Here is a 26,896-nt window from a genome sequence, read left to right on the forward strand (position 1 = left end):
TCTAGACTGTTCTCAGTGGTAGCTGATGACAGAACAAGGCGTAATGGTCTCAAGTTGCAGTGGGGGAGGTTTAGGTTGGATATTAGGAAAAACTTTTTCACTAGGAGGGTGGTGAAGCACTGGAATGGGTTACCTAGGGAGGTGGTGGAAACTCCTTCCTTAGAAGTTTTTAAGGTCAGGCTTGACAAAGCCCTGGCTGGGATGATTTAGTTGGGGATTGGTCCTGCTTTGAGCAGGGGGTTGGACTAGATGACCTACTGAGATCTCATCCAACTCTGATATTCTATGATTCTTGGAATAGTTACCAGTGTGACTTGATGGGCTGAACCCCAAAAGGGGCTCTCGTATTTGATTGACCAGCATAGTCTTGGATAGGAAAATTCCAGAAGGTTTCCTCTTTCTGTTCTATTGGATAGTAATTTATTATCCAACTGACGTGTTGCCATGCCTAGCCCTGATGCTTTGAAAACTTACAGGGAGAGAGGCACATCAATATATGTACTTAGCATGTTGCCTTTGGCTGATTCCCTTATTTCTCCATGTAATGCCTGACGATGTTATGAATACCTGGGAATATATGTTAGTGTAGAAGTGTAGATCGGTTTGTTTGCTTTAGTTTAATTTGTATACATTTGTTTCATTTTAAATTGTAACTGTTTTTGACATCTTTAAAATGATGTAACTTAATTTTGTTTAAACCCCTACAAAACTAAATTAAGATATGAAGGTTGTTGCATATACTGTGGGGTGTTTTTCCTTCTCAAATTGTGAATGGATGTTGAAGAAAACTTTTTTTTAGAACCTGAAAAGCAGCAGTAATAATTAAACCTTGTGTGGGGTGTTTTCATTTCAGTCCCCAGTTCACCCTACACTGGACAAAGTATTAGAGGCTCATCCTGAAAAGCAAGAGGCCATTATGGATGAAATGAAACAGATTCTTACCCCAATGGCACAAAAGTAAGGGCAAAAATAACTTTTTGAAGACAAGACATGACAGAGACATGACAATTGTGTGTGGGGTGGGGGATATTGTGGTCACACTGCAAAAAGTACTGTTTTCTTTCCTGTTCAGCCACATTTACTACTGCAGCCATAGTGACTAACTGTAATTCCACTCACTAGGAATTCTAAATCAGTGTATGGCATATTTCTCGCATACTAGGATATCAAAAGACAATTCATGCAGTTCGTATTAAAAATTCCAGGTGTATTATACTACAGCCTTTAAAAAACAAAACAAAACAAAAAAAAACCCTACAGAATTAAGCAGCCGTGTATTTCTTTATAAATGAGACTCAGGCAGACTGACCCAATGGTCTCTTGGAAAAACATCCTGCAAGGTGTGCAAAAGTGCAGTTCTTGATTGACTTTTTCACACTTTAAAACAGAGGTGGGCAAACTACGGCCCACAGGACCATCCTGTCCAGCCCCTGAGCTCCTGGCCCAGAGGCTACCCCCTGCTCCTCCCCCGCTGTTCCCCCTTCCCCACAGCCTCAGCTTGCTCCACTGTGGGTGGCGGGGCTGCGAGCTTCTGGGGCAGTGCAGCTGCAGAGCCCAGCCTGACCCGGTGCTCTGTGCTGCACGGTGGCATGGCTGGCTCCAGCCGGGCAGCGTGGCTGTAGCACTGCCAGCCATCAGCGCTACAGGCAGCGTGGTAAGGGGGCGGGGCGGGTTGTTGGCTAGAGGGCAGGGGAGTTTGGGGTGGGGATAGGGGTCAGGGCGGTCAGAGGGCAGGGAATAGGGGTGTTGAATGAGGGCAGGAGTCCCAGGGGGCAGTCAGGTTCCAGAGGCAGTCAGGGGACAGGGAGAAGGGGTGGTTGGATGGAGCCATCAGGAATGAGGAGGGGTTGGATGGGGTGCCGGGGGGCAGTCAGGGGACAGGGAGCAGTGGGCGGATGGATGGGGCAGGGGTCCTGGGGGAGGAGAGGGGGCTGTCAGGGAGCGGAGGTGGGGGTTGGATGGGGCAGGAGTCCTGGGGCGGGGGCAGGGAGAAGACCGGCCCATGACCCCCTCCCCTAACCGGCCCTTCATATAATTTCGGAAACCTGATACAGGCCTCGGGCCAAAAAATTTGCCCGCCCCTACTTTAAAAGAACGTTTTTTGTTGTTTCCTTTAAGAATACTTTGTCTATGACACTTCGCTTGTGCCTCATTAGGGCTGCTGGTTGTAACTTCTCTTCCTTACTATGACTGACTTCCTGAACTGAAAGAGTATCCTAATATTTTCAGCATCATAAGACAGATAACTGTAGGCTACAGTTAGACCAGAGGAAATGGAATTGTGTGTTTGAAAGAGTGTGTGACTTTCTTGTCTTTTCCCTCCCCCCCCCTTCCCCCCCACATACAGAGAGGCTGTGATAAAGCACTCACTGGTACATAAAGTATTTTTGGACTTTTTCATCCATGCTCTCCCAAAACAAAGATCTGTAAGTATTTCTAAAATGACTTAAGTATAAATGTTTTAATTTCTTGCAGTAATTTTTATGAACTAACTAGAGTTTTGTTAAATGCCCCAGATAGTGAACTAGGTGGGATATTCAGCACACAAGTGTTTCTGCTGGGTTTTGTGTGTGTTGTGTTTAGGTTTCCTGAAGTAGCAATTCACCAACTTCTTCCTTGTGAAACACCAGCCCTTACTCTTGAAGATTCTGTGCTTTGTAGACCTGAAACAAATACCAAAAAGTTATTCAACATTAAAATTATGGTGATAAGCCCCTTTATCTTGTTTTAGGAGACAACCTTAAACAAGGATCTTATTGGTAGGGTACCCTCATTTTTATTTAGCTGCAGGTTATCTTTAAAACAAACATTACTCAAATAAATTCTTTTAATAATTAAAAAAATATACTATTTTGCAATTTTTATAGCAACAAGAAATGCTCTTGTCCTTCATTATTACACATATACCTAGTTAAGTTCAAGTCCCTTCATGTAAATGAGCATTGCCATCTTGATTGGAAGTTTCTCTCTACCTATGGAGGCGCTAGGAGATGGAGATATATGTCAGTAATGTGTAGTAACTTGATGTTTGTAGCTCTGGTGGTCCTAGGATATTATAGAGACAAGGTGGGGGAGGTAATATCTTTTAATGGACCAACTTCTGCAGGTGAAAGAGACACACTTTCGAGCTACACCGAGCTCTTCTACCTGAAGAAGAGTTCTGGGTAGCTCAAAAGCTTGTCTGTCTCAGCCACAGAAGTTGGTCCAAAAAAAAAAAAAATATTACCTTTCCCACCTTGTCTCTCTAGTAGTTTCATGGTTACTATGCATTCTCACAATAAAAGAATATTTTGTCCCATTGTGTACAACAAATGTTTTTAATGAGACTTCACAATACATTTTGCAATAACTGAAAAACAGTTCCCATAATAACTGCAACGAATATGTCTTTTTGAAAATGTGCAGTGATTCTTTAACAGTCTGTCCAAAGGTAACTTACTTGCAGTGCTGGTTCTCTGAAAGTGACAATAGGTCTTGATTTTACACTCTGGAGTCTGTGGCAAAGACTTTATTGGTGCAGGAGCAGGGCCATACTATGTAAATGGCTGCTTGCCCACCTGCCCATCCTTCCTTCGAAATTTCTTTCACAGGCTATATCAGGATGTTTAGACTCTTGACTTAAGAACCTACAGAGGTTCTAACACAGTAACTCTTTCCCAGTCACCATGCTTGTGATTACAGTTTTGAGAGGGGAAGTCTAAGCATATGTCTACGCTGCATTGACACAGCTACGGGGCTTCAGCAATGCCACTGTAGTGCAGATGCTTCCTATGTTGATGGAAATGTTTTTTCCATTGATGTAGGTAAACCATCTCCAAGAAATGGTAACTAGGTTGATGGAAGAATTCTTCTGTCAGCCTACCTTCATCTATGGTGGGGGTAAGTCGAATGAACTATGTTGCACAGGGCTCAAAATTTTTCACAGCCTTGAGCGATGTAACTAGGTCAACTTTTTACTTTTATGTGTAGAGTAGGTCAAAGACATTTCTATGGCTTTAGGACCCTTTTGATGCCAATTGCATAGGCCGGCACAATACAAGAGTGTGGATTTAGGCGCAGTGATACTCTTCAGAGGGTTACAGGTAAAATATGTATCTTTTCTCTAAGACTCTTGTCAAAAAATAATCCCCCAGTTATCTTTTCTTCCTCAGGAAATGATTGAAGCAATCAGAGAAGCAGTAATCTACCTGGCACATACACATGACGGAGCCCGAGTAGCCATGCATGCTTTATGGCATGGTACACCCAAGGTACAGTATGCACTTTAGCCTACTCACCCCTATGCAATAGGTTCCTAGTTGGCTCTGCTGTCATTGGAAACTTTGATTTTGTTTGAGGCTCAGACTGTTTGTATTGCTTTTTCCAGTGATCTTTGCACTAATGCAATTACCCTGTATAGATTACTTTGTCAGGGCATGCATGAAAATGCACCAAACCATGGCCCTGACCTATTAGCAAATATAATCTCTGTATTTGAGGGTGGAAATGGCCACACATAATTTTTTACAATGGAAAAACTCCTTTTAAAAAAAAAAATTATGGAGGCCACCAGATAGTGCTTTTAACTTTTTGAATGTGTTACAATTTCCTCAGTATCTATCCCTTAGATTTCCTGTAGCTGGAAGAAATTTGGAGATGGGGAAAGAATGGTAAAGAAGCTCATAATGTAGAACATTTTTAACTTCAGAATGTAAAAACTTTAAAAACTTAAAATTATAAATAAATTTAAAGGCTTCTCTGTTTGCCAAAACTTGTGTTTAGGGTTTCTCCTTCATGAGTTGATGCTATGTCAAGCCATGTAAGGGATAGCAGTTACCCACTCTGCTTTAGGTGTTAAGGGTGTCAGGAGCACTTTCAGAAACTACATGGACCCTTCCACGTAAGGATATGTCTACATCGAAGCGGGGAGTGTGCTTTCCAGCACAGGTAAATGGACATACACTAGCTCTGCTTGAGTTAGTGCACTAAAATAGCAGTGTAGCTGCACTGGCTCCGGCTAGCTGCCCAAGTACAAGCCCACTCGACCACCCAGGTACATACTTGGATGGTTAGCCTGAGATGCTGCCAAGGCTGAGTGCACTATCCGTGCTGGAAAGCATGCTCCCAGCTGCTACGTAGACATACCGTACGTGAAAAGAAATAGTTACATGTATTTTTTTTTTAATGAACTTGTAATTTAAGTCTACCTACCTTGATAGGGCATGGCCCTTAAGTAGAATGATAAAAAGGGACAGAGCAGTGTCTGAAGGGCCAAAAATGAAGGCCGGAGAGGAAGTCTTTTGGAGGATATACTCCTAGTGAAGCCTCTTGAGAACAGAGCCCCTGCTGATGCATAGTTTAGGAGTCTTGCTGAGCAGATGTCTGCCCTAGAGGAGGAGTTGAGGTATGTGAGATAAAAGTTCCCTCTTGTTTTCTGTAGGAGTTGTGCCACAATGAACTGATTGTCTGGGCATGGGTGGGGTTGGCAGACTGACCACCTCCTGCACACAGCAGGAAATCAGCAGCTAGGGGATGTCCATTAGGCAAACAGCCTTTACCTTTAAAATATATTAAATTTGATAACAGCTGCTCTTTCTCAGTTCTCCCCCAAGCCAGCCCAATCTTGCAGAAGGCCCCAGGGTTTCTCTACTGTGCCAAATCTTGCCACAGAATTTGGGTCTTACATTTCACAGTCTCAGTTGGAAAAGTAATGCTTATAATAGTAATTTCTTCTTTTTAAGAAATGAGCTGAAATTAAATTCATATAAAGAAGCTACAAATAGCAACTTAGTTATTAAATTGTTGACAAAGGCTTACTAATGTTTCTCCCTCTTCTTTGGATAGGACAGAAAAATCATTATGAAAACCATGAAGACATATGTTGAAAAAATAGCTACTGTGAGTGTTTATAAACCTTATATTGAAGTAGTCACTGAAGCATTTTCCCAATTTACAAAATATGAATTTGAATTTACTCTGAAGTTAGAACAAAATGTGAAACTGCAGTCTTGATAGTAAACTTAGACTTAAAATACTGATGCTTAACTGTATCAAATGTTAATATACATTTTTGTGGAAAGAGCCTTGCAAGAATTAAAAACTCACTAACTGGGGTTGTATTTCGTGCTAGTAAAATATCTTACAAGTACCCAGTATGCTGTGTTTCCTGCACCTTGTGCAGATGCTGTACATCTGTTATCTTTCTAATTTTTTTTCAAAATATTTTTCTCTTCCTTGTTACTGTGTGAAATACTCAGAAACAAAATGGGAAGCTCAGATTGATACTGATTTTACACGTCGTACTGTCACAAAGTAAAGAAATGGGGGGAAAGATCATTTTTCTCGGTTTCTTTATGTTATAGTAATTGTAAGTATCACCACAATGAAAGGTTAAAAAAACTTCAAACAGGAGTGTCTATTTGATTAAGCGGGCACATTGATGGTGTCGAAGAAAAACTCAGTTCTCACTTTTTGTTTGGATGCAGCAAAATCAAATACTTTATTATTTCTCCAGTAATTACCATGGAGGGAGAGAGTGCCATAGGACACAGGGTCCTGGACAGGTCTCTCACAAACAAAACAAACACAGCAAACTTTATACCTTTTTTTTACATTTCTAGCAATAATAATAACAGTAAAAAAAAAAAACAAAACATTTTTTACATTTTTAATTTCCTTTTATCTTAAAAAGAAAAGAAAACTGCACTGCAGCACTGCACATGTAAGGTCAACAACTTTCACACACACAATTCTTATCTTTCTTGCTTCTTGCTTCCTCAGGTGACAATGCATGATCAGCACGACATGAAAAGGTATTGCTATTCTTTATTATATTTACACAACAACAACAAATATATAATATAATAACTAACAACACTACAAATAATAATAATATAATAATAATATAATATAAATGGGTTGTGTACAATCAAACACAAAGCACAAAACATCAGTACATAAAGTAAACACTCTATAAGCTGTATGAAGGCATTCTCTTCCAGCTTGATATACATTCTAAAAATGGGGAATTGCCCTTGCAATTCAGAATTCTTTGAACCTTTGGTAACAAAGCAAAATGTCAGGTGTCATTCCAGGGTACTGTCTAGAAATCAGTTGAGAGACCAGGTGGTCTCTATTTCCCCAGATGTCTCGAAAAAACAATTAGTCCCACAGGCATCCTCCCCATGGACCTAACCGGTCCATATGCTTGGAAGGACACTGTGAATGTCCACACTTCCATCCAGAAAGTGTCCAAGTATGTCTTCACACACAGCTTGTTGTGCTAATCTAATGGTAGCCCCTTGTGAGCAATCTGGGTATGTAAAAAACTGGATAAGGGCAATGTGTAAAAAAAAATAGGAGGGGGATACATATACACAGTGATATTTATCCAGAGAACACAGAGCCTGTAGAAATAAAAAAAAACCCCAAAATCCAATTAAGTCCACAGTCCCAAGCAAAAGTTCTGTTTCTTCACCAGGGTCAGTTCTCAGTGTCCTTTTCAGTCAGGATTCCTGGACTTTGGCAATGTCAGTGGGAGTGTGTGTGTTCTTCTTTTTTCCAAAAAAGGTTTAGAGGTTTAGCATCCTACAGGAGGTTTTCAGCACATATCACCCCCTGTAATGTGTGCTCTTTTCTAGAAAAGTCTAAAGGCACAGGGTCTCTCAGTCTTCAAGGGAGCTTTTTGAAGTACAGGCTAATCATCAATAGGAAAATTCTTCTGATGTGGAGGGTCTTTTTTGCAGTGAATCCTGTGGTCCAAAGCAGCAGTTTGTGGCACTTTCACAGCAGTGTGTAGTCAGCAGGACTGACTGGGGGGCCCAGCATGGAGCCCAGAGCAGTCTTTCGCTGAGGATCTTTTATGTGAGGCCATTCTGGGTGGTGAGGGCAGTGAGTTGCATATAACTCCTTTACAATCTGTCAGTAAAAAAAAATTCCCACACACTTGATATACACCTACAGGATGGCAAAACGCACAAAAAAATCTTTAAAAAAAATGTCACAACAGTCTGACACCTGCTGCCCTGGGAAAAGCTTCCAATTGGTCTGGGGCCAGCGCATGTTAGCCATTCTCTACTTGGCTTTTTTTTTTTCATTTAACCTACACAAAAAACTTTTTTTTTTTTTCTTACACCTTTTTTTCACCCATGAACATAAATAAACACATACGTTACACAGTAGTATTATCATTCATTGTGTGTATTGTATGCCTCACTAAAAAATAAAATAATACAGAACTTTGGAAAGAACAGCCAGGACAAGCAACACCCACTTTGAACTCACTTAATATAACTAATAAATATAACTTCTAGTCCATCCCACCATCCCCAGCCCAGCCCTCTGGCTAAGTCTGTACTTAACTGTTCATGTCCTTGCTTCCAAAGAGACTGTCAGTATAATTTTTTAACAACAATTCTCAAATTAGAAGATTTGGCCAATGTAGTTTCTTTTTCTTAAAAAAAAAAAATGTATTAGATATCACATTTTTTTTTTTTTCTGATGTAACCACTCTAAGTTACTCTAAACAAGTACAACAAGTAGTATAATGCAACACATCTCATGAAAATATTAAACACAACAATTTTTTTTAAAACACCACAAAACAACACACAGAACACAGAACATAATAATGACTGCTGATAAATCATAGTATATTGAATGTGTAGCTGGCAGCTTAATTTAATGTTCTTTTGATTATCAAAAAAGAGGTCCCACACCTAACGCCCAAATGACACAGCAGAAAAAAATCAGTAACCGTTAAAAAAAAAAAGAGCCAAAGCTAAATAGTGCACCAAAACCAAATAGTGTTTCCTTATTCTATTAGAGCTCACCTATAATCATATTCTTAACACAAAACAAACCCAGTACCACCAAAAAAAAACAAAAACTAACACAACAAAAAAAGAAGAGATAGATGGTGTAAATGCAATTGCTCACCAAATTGTGATAAATTATTATTATTAATTTATCCTCATGTCAGGTGATCAAACTGACAGATATAATCAAACTTCATTAAAATAATAAAACAACAATGGAGAGTGTTGAATGCTCCCACACATCTCGGAAAAAAAAATATGCCTACCCCAAGCAGCCACTTTAATACTTATACATCACCAGACTGGCATGTCTGTGTATTGTTCAGAGAGAAAATAAATAGAGATGGATAGAGATTATCTATGTATACAGCTTGTCCCCAGCATCCAACACATGGCTGATCTCTTTGATGGCTGTTCCTCCCACCCTGAATCTCCCTGGAGATTCCTGCTCAGAGATTCTCAGCCTGTAAACTGTTGGATCTCACTGAACCGTTAGCTTTTAAATGCAATCTCAGTTTTTTTTAACTTACTGCTTTTTTTTTTTTTTTTTTTTTTTTTTTTACAACCAGTTGGGGCTGCTGCAGTTTTACTTAGAGAACTAGCTATAGTCCGCCTAATTCATCGCTTGAGACAAACAAAACAACTTCTTTAGGGCTAGGTTTTTCTTTGTGAATAAGCTCCCACTGAGATATATGATCTTATTAGATTTGAAGTACCTTTCTATGGGCATTGTTTTAATGAATTTTCAACGTATACAGATTCCATCATTTTAAATTTTAGAATATTTAGACTGTCCCTTACCATTTTTCCACCTCACACAGGAGAGACTCACAAGGAGGGGGAGGAAGATGGTTCACACACCTAGACCCAGGCAGCAAAACTCAGTTCTCACTTTTTGTTGGATGCAGCAAAATCAAATACTTTATATTTCTCCAGTATTACCATGGAGGGAGAGAGGCCATAGGACACAGGGTCCTGGACACTCTCTCAACTGGTAAAAAAAAATCAGCAAGCAATACCTATTTTACAGACAATTTCTAGCAATAATACAGACAAAAAAAAACAACAAATACATTTTTTTGTTTATACATAAGTTTTCTATCTCACTAAAACAAGAAAAAAAGACTTGGAATTGGACTGTAACGTCTCAGGAAACATATCTAGGTATCGTGAATAAATAATTGAAGATGTCTGTTTCCACAGTGCCCAGTAGCATTCTAAAGGGAAAATAAGATGAACTGTATTAAGAAGGAAGTAGGGAAGGATACCAAAGCTACAGTGGTACATCCTCATATTGCAGGGAATCTTGGTTGCCTCTTCTTTAAGGAATAGAATTATTATACATCTAGCCCAGTATCCTGTCTTCCAACAGTGGCCACTGCCAGATGCTTCAGAGGTAACAAGCAAAACAGAGCAATTATCACATGATCCATCCCTTCTCGTGCAATCTCAGCATCTCACAGTCAGAGCTTAGGGACACCCAGAACATGGGGTTGAATCCCTGACCATCTTGGCTAGTAGCCATGGATGGACCTTTCATCCATGACTTTATCTGAATCTTTATTAAACACTTATCCAATTCTTTATTGAACCCAGTTATAGTTTTGGCCTTCGCAACATCCCCTGGCAACAAGTTCCACAGGTTGCCTCTTTTTTGTTGGGGTTGTGTGTGTGGCCTAAGTTTAGAGAATGTTAGGTGTGTCTGGCTCTCACACTCCCTTGCAAAATTCCCAGGTTTGCTGCTCCTGTTCACTAGCTCCTCTGGTCACTTAGGAACTGGCTTTTTAAACCCCTGTTCTCCCCAAGTAGCCCTGCCCGCTGGTTAATGGATCCTAAAGGGACTAGGGATCAAAGTCTCGTTAAAATACTCTCAGCCTTGCCTACCAGGCCATTAAGCTCAGCACATGGTCCCCCAAACAGACCACACTATAAGCTTAATTCAAGCAGGCACACAGCAAGCAAACGAACAGATAACAAACTTAGCCCAACGGTCATGTAGTCACACCGGCTTCACCTGAAGATCATCTTCTTAGAACACCCCTGTTTGCTGCTCTTTTTCACTAGCTATTATGACACATGCTTCAAAGCAAAAGCTAGCTGCCATCTGGAACCATGAAGAAATCTTTCCTTCTCCATCTGCCTTCTTCCACAGTATCATATTGTTCAGTTTGGAGAATTATTGGAATAATAGCTTTTATTTGAAGCATCCAGCTTTGGCCACTAATGGAAATGACTTGTTGGTCTGTTTCAGTATATCAGCTCCTGTTTTGTTAAATAGAAAAAAATCTATAGTATGAATCACTTTGAGAGAGACAACAGGTAGCTAAGAGTTAAGAACTGTGTCAAGACCTTCTGGTTGTGCTCTTAGGAAAGTTGGTGGAAAGTATCTCATTGACATCTATGGGAGTTGGATCTTGCCCTTATCCTGTAGGTTTGGATTTCACTGAGAGTTGCTCTCCAGAAATCTGGTGAGAGATGTTGACTGTAAGGTAAAGCTACTGGAGAAATAAGATTTTACTTTTTATTCTGTAAAGCAAATCTTTGTCCTCACATGGATGCGTATTCATAGAATCCAGTTGGCAATTATTGAAAGTGCAGCATGCTGCACAGCTGTCTAGACAGGGAAATTCATCAGTTTATAGAGACAGCTCCGATTTTTATCAATTTTGTTTTAAACAAGATGCTTTTATTACAAACGTTGCCTCCAGAAAATAATTGTATGTTGTAGGACAACTTCAGCCATTCATATTAGAGGAAATCATTCATCAGATCTTAGTGTAGTTTTTCACAATTTGGGCAAGTTTTCATCACAGCTAACATTTAGGAAATGATATGTATGTAGGGCAGCATTGCATGTCTCTAAACCTTCTTGATGCCTTGCACTTACAGGGTGAATTCTCTCACTTGGTCTTGCTGGCAGCGTTTGATTGCATTGATGATACCAAGCTCATGAAACAGTTAATCATATCTGTAAGTAGTTGAATTTTCCTAAAATATTCTATTAAATGTTACCAGTGCAATTAACAAAAGAGGTCATTCATACTTAGGATACTAATATATGACTTCTAGCCAGGTTTTCAAACTATTGTTTGTCTTGAGTTCTCTCTCTGTCTTCATTTCAATGCATACAGTAACTATTATGATTTTTCTTAGCATGAGGAGACCTTGATGAAGGTTTGAATGTTTATGTAATTTATATCCCCTTTACTACAGTCTTCATACTAGTTCTAAAATCTACTGGAAACCCTACTTTGTACTTCTGTTGACCTAGCTAGGGACTAGTTGTACTAGAAATTTAAAGTATATTGAACTTTATTTCATTTATTGACTTTACAAAATTCTGGACTTTCTCTTAACTGAAATTCTTCAAAATAGACTGGAAGTAATAGACAACTTGGAGAACTCTCACTAGTTCAACTAAGTTTCTTCAGTGCTAGAAGACTCGTAGAACAGATATTTCATTTGACCCATCTAAGGATCACACCTGAGCACTATGTTGTTCAGGGGTGGGCAGACTACAGCTCGTGGGCCGGATCCGGCCCCTCAGGGCTTTGGATCTGGCCCGCGGGATTGCCACCCCGTGGTGCCGCGCCGCTCCTGGAAGTGGCCGGCATCACGTCCCTGCGGCCCCTGGGGGACGAGTAGGGGCAGAGGGCTCCGCATGCTGCCCTCACCTGTGGGTTCCACACCCAAAGCTCCTATTGGCTGGGAACGGGGAATCGTGGCCAATGGGAGCTTTGGGTGTGGAACCCAGGGCAGTGTGCAGAGCACTCTTTCTCCCCCTCTACCCACCCCCACTCTAGGGGCCGCAGGGACATGGTGCCAGCCACTTCTGGGAGTGGCGCGGCCAGGGCAGGCAGAGAGTCTGCCTTAGCAGCACCGCTGCCACCACAGAGCCGTTCCAGGTAAGCGGAGCCCACACCCAAAACCCCTCCTGCTACCCTGCACCCTGAACCACTGCCCTGAGCTCCCTGCCACAGCCCTCCTGCCCTGAGCCCCCTCGTAACCCTGAACCCCTCCTCCACCCCAGCCTCTTGCCCTGAGCCCCTTCCTGCACACGACACTCCATCCCACACCCCATCCCCCTGCCCCAGCCCTACATTCATGGCCCTGCATGCAATTTCCCCACCCAGATGTGGCCCTTGGGCCAAAAAGTTTGCCCACCCCTGCTGTAGTTTCTGACTACGCAACATTCTATTGTAATGAAGATTGTCTTTGGTAGAAATGTAGTGCAAATTGAAAAATAACGTTAAGTTCGGATTTCTCAAAGTGAAAGAGATTTGTATTAAACTGCCAAAAGAAGTTGAAGAAACCTGGCCAAATGCCTGGGAAAGGTATAGGTGTGGGGAGATTTATTGTTGTGGTGGTTTTTTTTGTTTTTTGTTTTTAACAAAAAAAATTCAAAGATTTTTGGTTCAGGTGATCAAACTGCTAATCCGAGATAATGCCCACGAGATTTGAAGTATCGATTAAGTAGGTTAAACTAGCTGAACAAAGTAAGAAAAGAAGGAAATAGAAATGTCAGATTATCAGTTAGGACTAATTCAGCTCTTCTGATTAAAAATGAAGACCAATGGCTATTAGAGAGTTGGCACTATATACCAGAGAGTAGGCAATGAGGTTTGACATGTAAAAGTCAAATTTAAAATTGGCAAAAGAATATTACAGTTTCAGGGCAAGTGCACCTGTATTCCTGCTCCCTGGCCCACCAATGGCAACCAACTTTATGCTTTTAGTTCCCACTTATCACCTCAGTTGGGTGGTGATGCGTGTTGTACTCCTCCTGACCGGATGCTGCACAGCTCCCTGCCTTACATTATGATATCCCCAGCTAGCCAGCCTGCCTGAAAAGGCCAGTGCCTGTGGTTTGCTTTCTCTCTGAGAGCTATGACCAGTGTATTGCCCACAAGTATAGGTTACCTCACAGCTCCTTCTAAGCAAATACATTTATTCCTAAGGTAGAAGCATTACAGAGAAAACATAAAAACAATAAAGGAACCTACTCGCACGTGAAAAAGCTTACCAGAGGTCACCCCAAACTCCAACCCTGGCCTCTGGTAGGTTTCAGTTCTTCAAAACCCACAACTGGCTTTTCCCCTTTGGATACAAGTTCATCTCTCTTAGCTCCAGAACAGAGACTGGGCAGATCAGCTGTTTCTTTACTGATCTTGGCCTTCTGTAATAGTCAGCTGGCAATGACCCTCTCCTCAGTGCATAGCTTCAAAAGACTGTTTTTTTGCATAACTCGAGTTGGGGAATTTGCTTTAATTCTCCCTAAGAATTCCACAGGAAATCAACTGAAAACTTATTACCCCCAAAGTCCATACTTTCTCTCACAAATTTTCAGTATAGTCTATTGAGCTTCCCGGTGTCTTATTTGTCATATTTACCCCCTAGAGCAAGGGTTCTCAACCTTTTTCTTTCTCTGGATAAGGCCAGAAGTGTGAAGACTACAGAAATGAAAAGCACATTAACTAATCCAGTGCCAGATTAATACTTTGGATATCCTAAAACAATGTGTGTAAAATGTCCACATTTTTCCACTAAATAAAATTTTACCTGATTTTTGTGCATTTTCTTCATATTTTTATGTAATAACAAGAGCCTTGCTGTCTTCTGCCCAGTCCCTCCCCCTGCACCACCACCCCCAGCATAATCTTTATTAGCATGTTTTTTGGGAGACAAAAGATGAAGAGGTACTGGTTCAATTGTTCACTTCATCTTTTACCAGCTGTTGTTGGAAGGATTTCCTTGGTGGAAACAAGGGATTTTAAGGGATTTTAAAAGAAAAGAAGGGTTACTTACAAACAGTATGGACTGTAAAATATACTAAAATTGCCCAGAGCTCCATAACACCATCCCTTTTGTTTCAGAAAATATAACTGAAATGTGCATTAATATTTACCATAAGTCTGCTGTAACAGTTTTTGAAAATTCTTTAGCTAACGTACAGGGTATTAATTCTCCAGCAGTGTCCGGCACTTAGAAGGCAAAATCATATTGCTAACTTAAAAAAAAAAGGGTACACACAAAGCAGAAAGAACAGAACATGAGCACACAGAAGACGTACTGCTGGTAATAGATACTTCTTCAGTGAGGCACTCTTCAATAAGCAAAGCAAAACAAAACAAAAAATCCTGGCATATCAATGAGGTTTTTTTGACATTCCTCTAAGGACACATGAGCATTGGGCACCAGCATTCTTGTTTACGTAATGATTTTTCCTAGCCAGCCATTAATCCCTAGGAAATGCCTGCTATATTTGTTGCTAATGCTTCAGTAAACTACAAGTGATAATGGTTATCCTCCCAGCAGAAGTGTGGCTTACTTTGTTACTTACAATTAATTATTGCTGCTGGATGTTCTCTGCCTAGCTGAATTCAGGATAACTTTTTTGTCTTCTTCCCCATCCTCAACTGTCCTCTGCGTGCTGGCTGCTGCACAGATGTACAATTAGTTGATAATCACACCTGATTACCCATGCAGTGTTGGCTATACCTGGGTGCTGTGATAATATGTTCCCTTCCACCTTTTGTCTGTTGGGATGTAACTTCTTTGGGATGAAGTCTGTCTCTTACTATGTGTATGTACAGAACCTCACATAATGGGGCCCTGATTTCAGGATGTCTGAACACTATGGTAATGCAAATAATAATTTGTACTTCTGTTGTATCTTCCATCCAAGGATATCAGAGCATTTTACAAACAAAAACTGAATATCAAAACTTGATCTCATTCAGCACTATACATAGACAAACCCACTGCTTAGGGTTTTGAATTGGATTATGTAACTATAAATTATGGCACCCATCTCCCTTTTCCCCAGCTTTCAATCTGAAAATATTCAGCCTAGGCTTGTTGCTGAAAAGTATTCTTACAGCCGTGTGTTATTGATGTTTGTGTATGTTTACAGGAGATCAGTGGTTCTTTGCCCAATATTATAAACAACAAATATGGACGGAAGGTCCTGTTGTACTTGCTAAGTCCAAGGGATCCTGCACATTTCTTACCAGAAATCGTCAAAATTCTGCAACAGGGAGATGGAAATGCTTACAGGTAACTAAGAAATGCATAACTGGCAGGCTGAAACAGTCCACACACATTTTCCCTATTCCAGCTTTTTGAACAGGACACTTAGTCATTGTTTTTGGTTTTTTGGTTTAATGGCAGTGACAGTTTCTTTATGGAGATCAGTTACCACAATTCTTGGTTTCCAAATGTCATTAATTTTGCTGAGAGTTAATATTTTGCCGTTTCTGTAACATTTTATTTCGTCTCAGTCTATAAACCCACATACAAATCAAAACACCAAAATCAAATAAATGTGTCAGCTATCTGACAGAAATGGTAACAGTTGTGATGTGATTTCTGCGTAGATATATACCTAATATATGCACATAATGACTGTATTTGGGTTGCAACAGTATTTCAACTGTGAGAAGGAGAGGACAGATTTTACCCATTGCTAAACTTGTTTAAGTCTCAAAACAGATTTAAAGGCTTTTTTTTGTGGGGGGGGGGAGGAGGACATCCATTATTGGGGCTCTAAGTTGTACAAGAGTAAACTTGAAATCTAGCAGTAAAAATGGAATATTTTAGTTCTAATTCAGCCCCCCATATGGTCTAATTTAGATAATTGTTTAAAAAACTGAACTGAGTTTTTCTTGAATAATTAATGCATTGGTCACTTATCTATATTTTTCCTTCGTGCATAAGCAGCCTTTCTTTATGTGATGCCTTATCTGAGACCATAATAAACCAGTCTGGCAGGCCCAAGATAAACTGTGGGATTTTGACGGATATTTATTTTCGCATTCTGCTAGTTTAACTGATACTGATGCATGTTAAATACTGAAGAGATGGCAATTTCAAAAGGATCTGTGAACAGTTTTCCTTACACAATCTCTGTCAGAGCTTTGAGTTGATAATGGCAGGACAAATAAGAATTAAAATGAAAGGGTGGAATTGGTGTGTATGGCACATTGGCAATCATCTTGAAGTTAAAGACTGTAGTGTCACCTGATTGGACACTTTTCTCATTCTGGCTATTTTTAAAACCTCTGATGGTTGTCCAAAGACCGTATTAAACCTGATTTGCTGTGGAATACAGAAAAGGGACTGTGTTTTAATTTGACCTTTTAATGAGGACATCATCTGTCTAAATAGCAAACATGGATTGAATTTATTTTTACTTGATCTTTTATACAAAACAAGTTTTCTGCAATAATTAGACCACCATATTGTGTATATTATTTCACCAGTAAAAAAGATTCAGATGTCCGCCGTTGCGAACTTTTAGAAGCCATTTCCCCAGCCTTGCTAGGTTATCTGCAAGAACATGCCCAAGAAGTGGTGATGGACAAAACTACATGCATCTTGGTGGCTGATATTTTAGGATCTGCTCTTGGTGATGTCCAGCCTGCCATGAATGCAATTGCTAGTTTGGCAGCAGAGGAGCTGGTTCCAGGTGGTAAAGATGGGCAGGTAGGTAATGCATCTAACCCAGGGCAAGCAGTAGAGATATTGCTGTGAATTTGTTTTCATTGAATCATTTAAATAAGATTTACTACAGTTACCTAACATATGCTTTACTGGCTGCACTCTGAAACGTTCCCTGATAATGGGAATCTGCACTTTCTGCTGCATTTTCTGGCCATGTCTTATGCATTGGAAATAATGATGGCTTAACTAAGCATTTCATTTGTCTCTCTGAATTGGGTACTTAGTTTTTGTGGTCTTGAATCTGCCAGACTAGTGTGTAAAAAGTCTTTCTATGACAGTGGATTTACACTTTTTGTGGGTAGCAGAAATGTATATTATACAGAATCTCTCCAGAGTTGTAGTGGTAGCAGTTAAATGAGACTATAAAGAATTGCTGCTCACAATGAAGCTATTATCTTTATGTGAGGCAGTTCAATGGGTGTGTGCTACTAAATAAGCACACACTGCACACAGGAAAGGGGCACCAAGATCCAACTTCTTAACTTTCTGACAAGGAAAGACGATTGGATTCCTATAGCAGTTTATTGTAATATTGCTAACTTCATCAGTAAGCTAAAGTCAGATTGTGCCTTCAGACACTCATGTGTGGTGTCCACAATCCTGTGGGACCCCAGGAAGAGCTGGAATCTAAAAGTATCCCAAGATTACAAGCTTTATTGATAAACCCCTCAGTCACAACACGCAACCCTCTCAATAGACCCTTCAGTCACAATGCAAATGTCATCCTCACCATACTGTGTGATTGGGCAAGCATTTACAGTCCTGATTCCCTCTGTCTTACTTGAATGACGTTTGTCAAATTGCTCTCACCCTGTTCCCCAAGTTAGCCTGATTTTGGGAAAGCAAAGGTACTTCATTGTTCAGATTTGAGATGAAAAGCTGCATGTTGTTCATGTATTCATGGTACCCCATCAAAAACCACCCTTCTATCTTCCCATGTTTTCGCATACACATTGAATGGCTCAGCACAGGGAGCTGGACTAGGGGAGCTCTTCTTGATGGCCCTTCCAGCTGTACATGTCTATGATTCTGTGCATATGAGCTGTGAGATACTAGATCACTTGCAAGCTTCTGTTGAAGATGGAGACAGCAAGTTGGTTTAATGTTTAGGGATGGAAGTGAAATATAGTTCTTTATCAAATAAGAGCTGTTTTAAACCTCCTGTCTGTTCCAAGCTGAAATAGAACCAACTTATAAAAGTTCAGGCCCACCAGTGTTCCTTGCCCTGTGATGTCCAGACTGCCACGAAAGCACCTCACTGACTTACCTTTTCTAGTTGATTTCTCTCACAGCCCATATCTCTGATATCCTTCTCTTTGCACATGACCCCCATTGCCACCATTTTATGACCAGTCTGTGCTAGATTCCACATGGACCTCTTATTCAACAAGCTCTGGATTTCCATGTAAGCCATTCTTCAGTGCATGTCAGCTGGTGAAAATTTGGAAGAGCCACAGACTTGCATAGAGGCAGCTAGACCAGGAAACTACACTTATGTGTTAATGGGAAGCTGAAGGTGTGTTTGCGGGCCAGGGGAAAGGGTTGGCTAGTGAGGAGCAGAGGATGTGGTCTGTGCACTGAGAGTCTGAAATGAGGAATGGGTTGCACCTCCATAAGTTAATGTTTGAATAAGCATCCAAACACTTGCATCCTCATCTGTTTTGATATTTGCTCATCGTTAATAATGATCAAATAGCACAATATGATGTGTTGGGGGGGGGGAGAGCAAGTTGGAATGTTTTTTATAAAATCATCTGACAATGTACTTTGCGTTTCAAGTATAAACACACCAATACATGTGTGAAAGACTCCTGAATCTAACAGTTAATCATTGATTTGTTTAAAGCTTCACATCGCAGAGCATCCAGCAGGCCATCTGGTTCTGAAATGGTTAATAGAGCAAGATGAAAAAATGAGAGAGAATGGAAGAGAAGGTAGGCTGGGAAATTCATCTTTAATAGACCATCTGTCAGCTTTCAGCATAATTAAACTCATTTTGTAAGTTCAAACAAAAGATTGTTGTGTAAATTTTTAGATATATCAGAATATTTAAAAGGTGGCGAATAGGCAATAAATGGTTTACATGTACTTTAGATGTTCATAAAAAGTATTTTGTCTCTGTGCAGTTGTGAGATGCTGTATGAGTGAAGTGATGGAAGCTAAGCTCACTTTTTCCATCAGAGCAGGTTGACCTCTTTTTTTTTAGAAACATAAGATCCCAAATGTGCTTTGCTGGTATCAAGAGTGTATTCTATTCCTTTGCCATTTTATTTAATAAATTTTAGCATGTTAAAGGTATCTAGCATTTAAAAACGTAGACAAGATTGAAGATGGCATCTTTCTGATTAGAAGATTTGATGTTTTATTCCAGTTTATGAATATTGTGATCACCAGCTAAGCAGACCTGTAATTACTAGTTACTGCTGCTGGATTACCACTTTCATTATAAAATTTCACTTCAAATATAGGACATCTCTGCTATTTTTATGGCACAGATGTTGTCATCCGGAATGTAATCTTTAAAAAATTAATTCAGCTTTTTGTTACAGAGCAACAAAATCTAGCACCCTGTGGATTTTTTTCAACCTAGCCTAAGATTAATTTTACTAAGATGGTAGAAAGATATCTTTTTTTGCAAAACTTGTATGTATTCTTATTTTTTTTTACGGTGAGGCTGGCACCACTAGGTATTTCAAATGCAACTTTGGAAAACAGATTATGTAGTGTGCCTGTTTTTTATTAGAGCTAGTTGGAATATTTTTGAGGAAATATGTTACTTCATGGAACAGGTGGAAATGTATTGGTTTTGACTACATTTTCCTACGGAAGGATTGAGCGAAAAAATATGCACACAAGCTCTCAGGTTTCCAGTCTGCAAACCAATGCAGAACTAAAACAAATTTCAAAAGTTGCTGTGAAACAGTTGTCCTACTGACAGCTCAAATTTTTTTTGCAATGTTTAATTGTCTTATTTGCGACAATTTTCATGCAACTTCGTTGAATCCCTGCTACAATTTTTTTCCAAAGGCAATATATAGAAATCCCTATTAGTATGGGTTCACAGTTTTTACCAGATGCCTGCTTCTAATGCTGATATAAAAGCTGAGATAGGAGTTCAGGTGGATATGGAGTGGACGTTACTAGGCTTTTTTTGTGCATTAATTATATTGGTCTATGTTTAATACTTTTTATTTTTTTATTTTTGGGGTCATGCTATAGTTCTGATATCTACTCTTCCCTGCCAGAGTTTGGGTTGGCACAGTTTTAATTCCATATTAGAACTTTTTGTCACATTCAAAAGGGGGAATTTTGTCTGAATATCTTTTTATTTACCAGCCTAATTTAGATAATTGGTAGTTGATCAGTCCTTAATGTGCAGTTCTACTCTGTAAAGTGACTTTAAAATGGAATTCAGTGTTTATAGTTTCTCAGTTTCAAGATCAAATTTGATAATTTTACAAGTTAAATGTTTTTCTAAAGGCCACTTGTGCAAACTCAGCTTTGGGATCTGAAAGTCACACTGCGCTCTTCCCTTCTTACACATCACCAGTAGCAATGGTTCTGCAGGACCAGTTGTGCCCTCGGGGACACGTGTGTAAACTATTGCTTCAGTGGGATTGAACAGAGGCATGAAGGCCCATAATTGGAATAAATTTAAATAATTCTGTTGGCGATGCATGAGAAGGGATAGAACCTTCTTACTCTTAGCCATGCTGATAGCAGGGATAACAGATGCAAAACTTGATGGGCTTGTTTTGGTCATGTAAGTAAGTGACGATGATTGAATGCACCCAAGAAGCAGATCTTTTCACTAGCAAGGCATCCTTTACCAAGTTCCTTTTCAGTGTAGAAACATACTTTTAAACATGAATACCTTTTGGTACTCTGTTAAACAGTTAAATAGTAGAAAGAAGCAAATGTGTGTCTGCCTTTATACCAGTGAGTTTTCATACAATTCAGTGTTGCTGTTGTCTAATTAGTTCTACACATTGTTTAGAATTAATCTTATGTTTGCAAAGGTATTGACTGTATTGAATAGTCAATTATTTGGAGAGTAAGCAAGAGCTTCTAAATATAGAGTGGATTAAAATGTTTGATTAAATCACTGTTACAGAGGACTTTTGAATAGGCCACGTTGCGTCATTTCGCCTTGCTCTTTTTTCCCCTCTAATAGGATGTTTTGCAAGAACGTTGGTGGAATGTGTCAGCCTTAAGAATATGAAGTCCTGGGCAGAAGTAAATCGAGGTGCCATGATTCTATGTTGGTATGTAAGACACGTGTCTGCTTCTAATTGGGTACCATTGTTTAATTCTTATACAGAGAATGCCATTCAAGTTTTCAGCCAAAATAAGGTAGTTTTCACGCACTTATGTACTTGCTTTTAATTGTGGTGTTTACAAGCAGGCTGTAGAGCAGTGGTGGGCAACCTGCATCCCGCATGCTGCACGCGGCCCATCAGGGTAATCCACTGGCAGGCTGTGAGACAGTGTTTATATTGACCATCCGCAGGCACAGGGACCCACAGCTCCCAGTGGCCGCAGTTTGCCTTCCCAGTCAATGAGAACTGTGGGAAGTGGCGACCAGCACGTCTCCGTGGTCTGCACTGCTTCCCGCAGCTCCCATTGGCCAGGAACGGTGAGCCATGGCCACTGGGAGCTGTGGGCAGCCGTGCCTGCGGATGGTCAATGTAAACACTGTCTCGCGGCCTGCCAATTACCCTGATGGGCTGTGTGCAGCCCACAGGTTGCCCACATCTTCTGTAGAGAATAACACTTGGCACATGCAAGCACAGACCAAACCTATTATTTCCCTGAGCTCAGGCTTTGGTACTGCTGTGAAATAGCTTTGTGCTGAAAAAGCCTTCTAGAGGCTGAAAAACATATTTATTTATAACACTGTGCCCACCAGTGTCCCTACCACATGTATGAAAATCTGAAACAATATGCCAGTATATACTAAATATGTTTTGTTCTTGTATGTACCTGTATTCAAAGGTAGCAAACAGGTATTCGGGCATCTTCTGTAAAATGTTATTCAGTTTATCTGTTATACAGGCTGTCTCTCAAGGCCTTTCCTGTGGTATTGGAGATATGTTTATCTTGTACTTCCTGGGCTGGAGGGGTGGTGGTTCTTAGAGTAAGCCATGCAGAGGTATATTATGTGCCAACCTGCTCTCTGTAATAAAGTCATGAGCTACAAAGGTCACTGTCTTTCTCACCTCCCCAGGATGAGACTATCACACCAAGCATCCTACTTTGCTTATTAATACATTTGTTGGCAGTTAGTAAATAGGTGTCAGTTTCACTTTGTAATAGAAACTTTCAGTGTGACATCAGGGAAATCTGGAAATTGTTGTCTTAATAAACCCTAAACATCTAATCTGTGAAGTTTCAAAGCCTTCAGTTCAGCAGAGATAACAAAATTACCTAATTCATAAGTATCTGACAGAACTGAGTCAAACACACCTAGTAACTCGTAAGTAGACAACATATCCTTTGTAAATTTAAAAAAAATAAAATCTTTTGGTTGAATCTCTTGTCTCTTTGCTTTACAACTCTAATTCCTATTGCTGTAGGGTAAGGATAGTTTGCTCAGACTGATTCTGTAGATAATTAGAAATGGTTTAAGTGATGAAAATGTAATTTATTGTGATCCAAGTTCAGTGTTAATTCTGTTTTGCAAACTTCAGTAGGGTTGCTGTTGATAGGAATTGATAGTGTAACATACTATTTGCGTACAAACAAATTTAGTAAACTCTGCATTGTGATAAAATTGTTTGACTTACAAAGAGAGTTTTCACATCTTTTTTTCCTTAGCTTTTATAAACAGACCCCTAATGTTAGATGAGCACATTTAATTCCTTTAAATTCCCTAATCCTGCACACAGATATTCAGTAGGATTTGTGTAGAATGATTTGTACATTGACAGTATGTTGTTACTTAACATTTGTCCTTAACTTAGGGCTTTGAGATTTGTTTAAAAGATTAACTCATCCTTGGTGCCATTGGCAGTTTTCTTTATATATGTACCCTCTATTGAATTATTTTGATCCTACACATTAGAGCGTTCAAGAAATTAATGTCTATCTTCACCCTTCACATTTTAATGATTAAGGCTAAGATTTTCTCATGGATATTTTTAGTAAAAGTCACGGACAGGTCACGGGCAATAAAGAAAAATTCATGGAAGCCCGTGACCTGTCCCTGACTTTTACTAAAAATATCCATGAGAAAATGGCAAGGGGCTGGATATCTGGGAGCTGCAGGGCCCCCGCAACCCTTTTATAGGTACTGTGTCTAAAATCATATGACTGTACGTGTGTTCCATCAAAATATACATAATTGACTTTGATTTAATAATTTGTAGACTGACACATTTCCTTCTCTGACTTCTCTGGAAAATTACCAGGCCTTGTCACTAGTGTTAAGAGAAACTGGATAAATCACAGAATTTGTAATGGATATGGGACCTTTTAATTGCTGGGTTACCAGTTCAGGTCAATAGTGATTGAAACATTGATTGGTGTCCTAACAGTTTGTAGTTTTGGTTAATTTCCTAGTAGACAAGCGTCCACCCCTCAAACCTCACAACAGTTAGTGCTAACTGTGACGTGCTTGGTAGCAATCTCAGTGGAGAGATCAAGGACAGAATGTGAATGGAGACCTTACCTACCCCAAGAGCTGGTAATTTGGGTCATGATTGAGGAAGGTTGTTTGGGAAGCCTGGATTACTGCTGCTCTGTGGCTACAGAGAGGAATTCATTTTCCAAGATTGCCAATCCAACATCTTTCAGCAATACTAAAATCTGACCCCTCCCCAAAGGAGAGGGGGACACATACACACTGGTTATAAGTATGTAGTTTCCTCTTGTACTAGAATTTCTAGCTTTCATCACAAATTAATCCTTGTAGATAGGAATTCTTTTAAGTGCTTCACATTTGTTTGTTAATTAATAAATTACAACTTTCAGGTTTTTATTAGCTCTTCATACTTTTGTTGTTGTTGTTGTTATTGTAGGATGCTCAGAGCAACTTGACAAGCTGCTTTTTTCCTGCCATTTTGTGTGGCATTCATTTAACTTCCGTAATATGCAACAATTAATCTTATCCATGCTTAATTGCATGCTTTTAGACTAAAGATGCTGCCTAAATTATACAGCACTGTTGAGTTCAAAAAGTACCTTAATCAGATACAGGTAATGACTGCACATTTTTTTATATAAAATATTTAAAATGTTATAGAAATACAAAAAGCAAAACAAAGATGTACATATAAAAGATGCCCCTGATATTTCTGTCAATTTCTTCTTTTGCCAGTAAGGGAGCCCAAATGGCTGTAGGATTTTATAGGATTTCTATTTGTTCCTGTTTTAAAAGTGCCTTTCTGCCTGTAGAAGTTGATTTTTCTTCATTTTTTGTTGGTTTATAGAAGCATCTATTCATATGCCTATCTAAATCTCTGCTTTACCAATCCAATTCACTTGAAGGTCTTGGTTTTGATATTTATAGAAGCTTAAATTGCTGCCCTATTTTGTGGGTCAGATGTGCATTCTGTTAATCACCATAGCATGTGCTGAACACTTCCGATATTTTTGTCACTCTTGATGAACTGGATTTTATAATGGAGAATCAGAGGTCTCCTGGTGTAAATTAGGCGTAGCTCTCTTGAAGTGTAAATGGAGCTATATGAGTGTTTAGCTAGTGTAAGATCAGAATCCAGTTCACTTGTGCACATAGAGTGCAACTTCCTATCGGCAACTCGCTCAGAATTAAAATGATATGGAACCACTACATGAGTGATATTGTTCTTATACTTCTACCATCGCCATGGTATTTGAATGCCTATAACCTGGCCGTAAGGATTACATCCAGTATTGAGAGTTCATGGAAAAAAATGTGTATCAACAAATGATGGCAAGAATAAAAGGCATAGCTTTTAGAATTCCTGTATATTGTATAGACAAAACACATAGCTTTTTATGCCAGTAAGAGGTCTTATGAGTCAAAGAAGACAACATATATTTTGCCCCTTTGGAGTACATAATTGCAAATATTCAGCAATTATTCTCTTTAAACAATATGGGGACCAGAAATTCCTTTTCAGTGTGTTAATTCAAAAAGCTTGCAAACTGCTATACAAAACTTGGCTCATATAAACAGTTGATAAATAAAATTTGTAATTAGAAACTTATAAGAAGCAGTCCAGAGTGGATTACATTGTAATATGCTCTTTGTCCCAAAGGTAAACCATACCAGTTTCTCCTTGCTATTCACCCTATAGAATGTGTTAATTTTCTACATACTTGGCATGTTTTGTCAGTATCCTGCTTCTCTTGCTCCTTACTAGTTTGTGGTGCTTGTAGATAGGTCATATTCATATGGCCTATCTCTGTGTTGGTTTTTTTTTTAAAGAAACAAAGCTCCTCCTTAGATTGTAAGAGAACTTCTAGTTATAACTAAAAGCTTAACAGAAATTCCCAGTAGGACTTATAAGTCCATAGTCAAATAATTACATCTCAGAATAGTGTAACTGAAAATAGACCTGCTCTTTATTGGATGTGGCATGGCTTCCTGCCTCTTGTACTATCAGCCTCAGCGGGATTTTAGGTCATAGGGAGAAGACAGATTTGTATATAAACAAGCTTTATTAATTCCTCTTTTCACATTCCATGCAGCTTGGTCTATTTATCCTTGGTAAGAATCTAACAAATTAACAAGAGGTTATAGTTGGCTAATCGCAAGTTCATGGTAAAAACCATAGAAGTTGGAGATGTTAAAGATCCGTTGTCATTCAGGCCATCTCCCCGCCAATGGATGCTTGTTCCTCATAGTGTAAAGTCCTAAGCAACAGGGCATCCTACTGCTGCTTACCTAGGTGAAGAAGTTCTGTAGACTAACCTCACTGCTGGGAAGCTTTTTTCCTGATGATCATCCTAAATGTTTTCTTTCATCCTATTCCTATTAGTTATACATCCTTATCACTGCTGAAATAATGCTACTTTTCAGCAAGGAAGCTGGCTTTCCAGAGTAACAGAATAAAAATAAACCATGTAAAGTTCTATGGTCCTGAAGTATAGGAATCCCAGAGCATCAAGTAGAGATAACTAGATCCGCTATAGAGCTATGCCATCATTTGCTGTGTTTGCCTGGTGGAATCGCTTCCATATTTTTGTGTCTCTCTCTCTTTGTGAGAGAGAGAAAATCAGTACCTGGCCGGAAGTGGGTTTCTTTTTAAATAGTTACTGATTTTATTTGTACTGTCCGACATTATTTTTGTTTGACCTAAAAGTTGACCTTTGAAATATAATGTTTTCTCCCCCTTTCTTGTAGCCTTCTCCGAAGCACAGATCAAGAAGTGGCAAATAAAGTCAAAGGAGGACTAAAAAGCCTCATTCCGCAATTGAAATGCAATAAAAATGTAAAAGGAATAGAGGCTCTGCTAGAGACGTTAACTTCCTAATTTAAATGAGTTTCAGAAAGACCAGTTTCCTGTCATTGTAACCAAATACAAGTCAGTGGACGTTTTGCACAGTGTTTGATTATTTTTGTAATATCCTTTGTAAAAGTGTATTTGTAAATTAAACTGTTTCTAAAATGA

The 26,896-nt window shown here is 39.4% G+C and overlaps 1 protein-coding gene across 3 annotated transcripts in view; it reads left to right on the forward strand.

The window, feature by feature from the left end:
* Positions 1-26,896, forward strand: part of PUM3 (pumilio RNA binding family member 3) — a 41,114-nt gene extending 14,218 nt beyond the window's left edge. For all 3 annotated transcript variants that reach the window (XM_039544273.1, XM_039544274.1, XM_039544275.1), the window contains 10 exons: positions 854-957; positions 2,348-2,426; positions 4,152-4,250; positions 5,824-5,877; positions 11,685-11,765; positions 15,709-15,851; positions 17,057-17,279; positions 19,144-19,231; positions 21,472-21,562; positions 26,629-26,896. In XM_039544273.1, coding sequence (XP_039400207.1) covers positions 854-957; positions 2,348-2,426; positions 4,152-4,250; positions 5,824-5,877; positions 11,685-11,765; positions 15,709-15,851; positions 17,057-17,279; positions 19,144-19,231; positions 21,472-21,562; positions 26,629-26,758 — 1,092 coding nt within the window. In that variant the 3' untranslated portion in view covers positions 26,759-26,896. The remainder of the gene's footprint in view (positions 1-853; positions 958-2,347; positions 2,427-4,151; positions 4,251-5,823; positions 5,878-11,684; positions 11,766-15,708; positions 15,852-17,056; positions 17,280-19,143; positions 19,232-21,471; positions 21,563-26,628) is intronic.

Source organism: Mauremys reevesii, linkage group 6, assembly GCF_016161935.1.
Source record: "Mauremys reevesii isolate NIE-2019 linkage group 6, ASM1616193v1, whole genome shotgun sequence".
NCBI lineage: Eukaryota > Metazoa > Chordata > Testudines > Geoemydidae > Mauremys > Mauremys reevesii.